The 6,219-nt window shown below is 39.4% G+C and overlaps 1 protein-coding gene across 1 annotated transcript; it reads left to right on the forward strand.

Moving 5' to 3' along the window:
• Positions 1-1,476: 1,476 nt before the first annotated feature.
• On the forward strand, positions 1,477-5,851 carry LOC145482786 (uncharacterized). The gene is made up of 3 exons (XM_081461420.1): positions 1,477-1,948; positions 2,493-2,603; positions 3,260-5,851. Exons 1-3 carry the CDS (start codon positions 1,867-1,869, stop codon positions 5,305-5,307), a joined length of 2,241 nt encoding a protein of 746 aa, XP_081317546.1. The 5' UTR covers positions 1,477-1,866; the 3' UTR covers positions 5,308-5,851.
• Positions 5,852-6,219: the final 368 nt, after the last annotated feature.

Here is a 6,219-nt window from a genome sequence, read left to right on the forward strand (position 1 = left end):
TTTGCTGGTATCCGGATCATTCTAAGTTCGTCGTCGTTTAAATGCTCTTTTTGAAAGTCACTTCAGGTTAAGTGCTGAAGTTCATTTGTTCTCCCTTTTACTAAGGCAATGCATGTGGGAATTGTCGGGACTGGCAAAAGACTTGATGATGGAAATGCCATGAGTGATCAATGAAGCGTTAGATAAAGTCATATCAAGATTCGAGTTATGCCTCTGCGTTCGCTGAAGCTGATGTTCAAGCATGCAACTGGCACTATAAAAATGGCTATTCTAAAGATTCTGATCTGTCCGTAAGAAAACGACCGCCCTAATTCGCATTGATTTGAATGGAAATATTACCTGTGTCGAAGAAACACTGCAACGTAAAAACTACTCTTGGACTAACACCTGAAATAAGTAACAAGGTCTCGCCTACCACAATCAAAGATGCGTAAATCATCAAAAATTTTACCCTCTTTGGCTAGTAGACAAAATGTCGCATTGGTGAAACATTTGGCGATGAACATAAATCATATCAGTGATCATTGTTCCTTTTCGTAGTTCTAAAATTCGAAGACAGCCATTTACAGTTTAGAACCTTGTATTATAATGTACATTAAGTTTTCAGTGATATGAGAGAAATACTATGGATATTTATAAAAACCCAACATTGATATGGGAATGAAAGTGTGAGTTTAATTGTTTCTCAAACACTCCACACAACTACCCAAGGAGACCTTAAAATAAGCTGACACTGATTTTCATGAGTTATACTTCTGTAATCATCTCGACTTCTTTTACAAAATATATTTAAAGAGTGTTATTTTGATTTTTTCAGGCATTTTTTGTTCGAAGGTAGGTTCTGGTAACGGTGAAAAGCAAATGCTTACCTTCATTTTTGATAAAATACGGAAATTAGTCATTTTGTTATTGTCATGTATTCACCTAGCAACACCAAAACAAACAATATACATTGAAAGGAAGTGTTGAACATATCCATGGTGAGTCTTCCCTTGGATACAAAGCCGCAAAATCAAAAATATTATTAATGGGCCGGCGGGCCCTTCTAAAACCGGATGCGTGTGAATCGTTAATGCTATTGGCCGCGGTACTCGCTGAATATCAAAAATTTATTTTAGAAGGATATTGTTATTAAAATAGTCCTTAACAATTAAATTAAGAAAGGTGTTAGATGCTGTTTCGGTGTCTACGAAAAATGCTGAATAGTGACGTGTTACGTGGGCAGAAGATTCAGTATAGTCATATTTTGAACTATCTTTGGCATGACCTTTTTATGGGTGTTACTGATAAGAAATATTTCAATTCATTTCAGCGTTACTTACTCGAGCTACGAACAGAATAGATAGCGTGAGTGCTAGTAAAATCCAATGAGTGCAAAAGATAACACTAGGTAATTGAAACTGCCGCAAAGAAAAGGTATTTTAACAACGTGTGCTATATTATATTTAAAAGATAGCTTTGCTGTGTACACAAGTTTTGCTATGGAAACAATAAAGAGTAGGCGAATATTGGGAAAACGTCTTGCCAAGGAAACAACTTTGATCTTCGTCAAGTTTTACTATATTTGAGATTAGGGAACTGCGTCACAATTAATCCAAGGTATTAACTTTTTTTTATTTCTTTTCTTAGTAAATGCGGTCTAAGTGTTTCTAAATCAGTTTCGCGATATCTTAGATTCTCTTCTGCTTAAATGTTTGACAATATTCCTCCGCCTTCTTTAACAAACATTGCAATATCTCAAGTACCAGAGAAATATCAGCATTTTGCCTCTAACTCAAGAAACATATAAGCGCTAATGTAAACGCGTACGAAATCATTAACCAGGTAGACTTGCACAGGGAACATTGAAGAGCAGAAGATATATTTATGGCCTCCAAAGTCTTGCTTATTCTTTGTCTTGTGGCTTTGTTCACACCACTCTGGAGTTTACCTTTACCTATGCAAAATGGTAAGATGTTAATATATGTATTATTTCTTTTGTATCCTTTAAATTTCGGTTTCTGACTACAAGTCGAAAACGTGAGCTTGATTTGAGACTGGCATGTGATTATTTTGGATCTGAACAAAATTTATTAAAGAAAACAGAGTGTGCCTCATGTCGTAGCTGAGCTTAACGTATTTCTTTGATAGATTTAAATATATTTTGTTTGAAATGAAATGAATATATACAACAGGATTATGACTTAAATACCGCATTATTTCTTTCCTCACAAGTTATTAGTACAATCACTTTATTGATAGTTTAGATTTTGTTAACTGACTAGCGTTTGAAACAACTTTCACTTCCAAATTTGGTTGGCCATAATTTTCGTTTGTTTAAATAAGAGCTGACTTGATTGCTAAGAGTAAAGTTTTAAGATATTGTTTTCACTATGGCCGTATAAGTTAACTTCAACGTTGCCGCATTATTCAAATGTCCTAGATCAAAACGCCTTGCACAATTCACTATTCCGGTTCAACTTTGACACCACTAAACGTTTTATTTTTCAAAGATGTCATGGACGAAAGTGGCAGTGGCGAAGATGAAAGTGGTGGAAGTGGCAGTGATGACGGAAGTACCGAGGAGGAAAGTGTAGAAGATGAAAGTGGAGACGACGTTGATGGTGAGATATTCAAACTGACTGGTTTTATCTTTTAGTGTCATGAGTAAAAGCTGTTGCCGATTTCTCCGAGACAAAAACAAAAATATCAATAAGGATTGGAGCCGAAAAACCCCTGCCTGCAAAAAATGTTTTCGATATAGCATGTTTCTACTCCACGTAGTAACTCCTTTGGTGCCAATATTCTAGGGCGGTCACTTAAATTTGCCACTGACTCTTCGATGCGAGGTTTTCAATCCAGATAAAATATTATATACCTTCCCCATCCATTCTTTTTACACTTTTGATATTTTGATAACATATTTTAAACAACTACTAAAAGAAAGTTTCCTAACCGCACAAAACATTTTCCATCCGTAGGGCAGTATAATTGAATTGAATAAAATTTCTAGCATTTACTTATTTTACCTAGATCGTTAAGTAGCCTAAGATATTTCCAATTACGCTTAATATATGAAAATCGTCAAGTTTTGGGGCGGACTGTGGTTAATTGTTTTGTACAGATCCAAAGCGAAAACAGTCAACGCTATACTCTACCCGAATCCACAAAGACATTCCATTGGATCTTCGGGAATCAAAATATTAAGTTATTAACTGCATGAGCTATTTAAATGCGATTCCATATTTCTGCGAGTAAATTGGCACTATTTCATATTCAGATAATGCAAATGACAAGGTAATTGAGGATGACGAAACTAGTGAAGACTCCGGAGATGACAGCGGTGATGGAGATGAAGATGAAAGAGGCGAAGAGTCTGCGGATAACAGCGACGATGAAAATGACGTTGAGAGTGGCGAGGAGCCTGGAGATGATGACGGTGATAAAAATGATGATGAGCCTGGTGATGCAGATGGAGATGAAAGTGGTGACGAGTCTGGAGATGATGACGATGACGAGAAAGGCGATGAGCCTGGAGATGACAGTAGTGATAAAAATGACGATGACAGTGGTGGCGATTCTGGAGATGATGACGATGATGAAAATAAAGAGGAGCCTAATGATGACAGTGGTGATGGTGAAGAAGGTGAAAGCAATGAGGACTCTGGAGATGACGACGATGTTGACAATAGCGATGATTCTGGAGATGACAGCGGCGATGGAGATGGAGATGAAAGTGGTGAGGAGTCTGGAGATGATGACGGTGGTGAAAATAACGATAAGCCTGATGAAGACAGTGGTGATGGCGATGGCGATGAGCCTGATGATGACAGTGGTGATGGAGGTGAAGATGAAAGTGCTGAAGATGATAACGGTGATGAAAATACCGACGAACCTGATAATGACAGCGGTGATGGAGATGATGACGGCGGCGAAGATGATGATGAGCCTGGTGATGACAGCGGTGATGGAGATGACGATGAGCCTGATGATGACAGCGGTGATGGAGATGACGATGAGCCTGATGATGACAGCGCTGATGGAGATGACGATGAGCTTGATGATGATAGCGGTGATGGAGATGACGACGAGACTGGTGATGATGACGATGACGAAGATAACGATAAGCCTGATGATGATAGCGGTGATGGAGATGACGAGGAGCCTGATGATGACAGCGGTGATGGAGATGACAATGAACCTGATGATGACAGCGGTGATGGAGATGACAATGAACCTGATGATGACAGCGTTGATGGAGATGACAATGAGCCTGATGATGATAGCGGTGATGGAGATGACGATGAGTCCGATGATGATGACGGTGGTGAGAATAACGATGAGCCTGATGATGATAGCGGTGATGGAGATGACAATGAGCCTGATGATGACAGCGGTGATGGAGATGACAATGAGCCTGATGATGACAGCGTTGATGGAGATGACGATGAGCTTGATGATGACAGCGGTGATGGAGATGACGATGAGCCTGACGATGATGGCGGTGATGGAGATGACGATGAGCCCGGTGATGATGACGGTGGTGAGAATAACGATGAGCCTGATGATGATAGCATTGATGGAGATGACGACGAGCCTGATGATGACAGCGGTGATGGAGATGACAATGAGCCTGATGATGACAGCGTTGATGGAGATGACGATGAGCCCGGTGATGATGACGGTGGCGAGGATAACGATGAGCCTGGTGATGACAGCGGTGATGGAGATGTCGATGAGCCTGGTGATGAGAACAGTGATGGAGATGGCGATAAGCCTGGTGTTGACAACAGTGATGAAGATGACGATGAAAGTGGTGAGTCTAGAGATGATGATGGTGATGGAAATGACGATGAACCTGATGATGATAGTAGTGATGGAGATGACAGCGAGACTGAAGATGATGGAGATAATGACGAGGATTCGGGAGATGACAACAGTGACGGAAATAACGATGGAAGCGGCGAAGAGTCCCACGAAGAGAATGACGATAAAAATGACAATGGCGATAGTGATGAAAGTGGCGAGGAGTCGGAAGAAGATAGTGAAGATGAAAATGAAGAGAGCGGCGAGGACGGCGATGAAAGTGACGGAGATAATACTGCAGACATGGACGGTGACGACACATATGTGGAAGACTTTGATGACAAAGACTCTGAGAAAGTAGTTGAGGAATTTGAAAATGCAATCGACGATGTAGAAAAAGACAGACTACAAGGTCTCGAGATGGACCAGTTGTTTTCGTCTGGCGGACTTACATTAGGCGGAACATTAGGTTCTCTATGTCTCAGTGCAATTGTATGCTTACTTTCAAGCACATTTTACTAGTCGTCTTCACGGTTCCTATTGTTCTCAATACCGGCCTTGAAAAAACGAAATTTCGCTGTGCGAAATTTAATTGACACATTTATCATTAACTGAGTAAAAAGCAGACTGAAAGAAAATAGTTCATGTATTTAAATTATTGAACAAATTGAATTTTCTCTGCTTCATTAAGAGAGATAAGAAGAATATCGATTTAAGTCCAGGTAAAAAGAATTGTATTCATTTTTCTTGACGGCATATTTTTACATGATATGAACGGTTTTGTAAATAAATATTTTACTCTATTGTATTATTTGATAATTTATATTGTTTATCTTATGGCGAAAAACATTCGTTGCACTCGCAGATGAAGCTAAATAAAACGTGTGCGTGTTTATAGCCCACAATTTTTGTCCTGATGTTTCGCGAGTGTGAAATGCATTTTTATGTCTTCTTCCCTTGTTTCCAAAATTATAACTATGAAGCTGCACCTATGTGAAATTTTCTAGGTCAACAGTCGAGCTTTTTCTGCTAGAGCGCTTAAAGAAATCGAAACCAGACAAGTCGTTGTTAGGATAAATTTTGGCCACGCAGAATGGCCGATTTATTGATTAAAACTAATATAAAATACAATATGAACGAATTATTATTTGTTAAGCTCTTGCAAAGGTGAGGGCAGGAGAAAAAAGGAGAAGTACCTATATCACAAATACATAATATAAATGAGGTGGAGGAAGGGAGGAGGAGGGTCGAACTCGCTGAGTGTGTCAGGTCTGGAGACAAAGAGGACGAACTCGAGAAACATGCCACGTCTTCTACCGATCGCTGAAAGGGAGGCTAAGTTATTTTCCAGTGAAACTCGTGACTATTACAAATAAATTCGCCATTGTCATCGAAGTCACAAGATTGTCTTGTGATGGTCTTGCGATTATTGCT

The sequence above is a fragment of the Orbicella franksi genome, chromosome 3 (genome assembly GCF_964199315.1).
Source record: "Orbicella franksi chromosome 3, jaOrbFran1.1, whole genome shotgun sequence".
Lineage (NCBI taxonomy): Eukaryota > Metazoa > Cnidaria > Anthozoa > Scleractinia > Merulinidae > Orbicella > Orbicella franksi.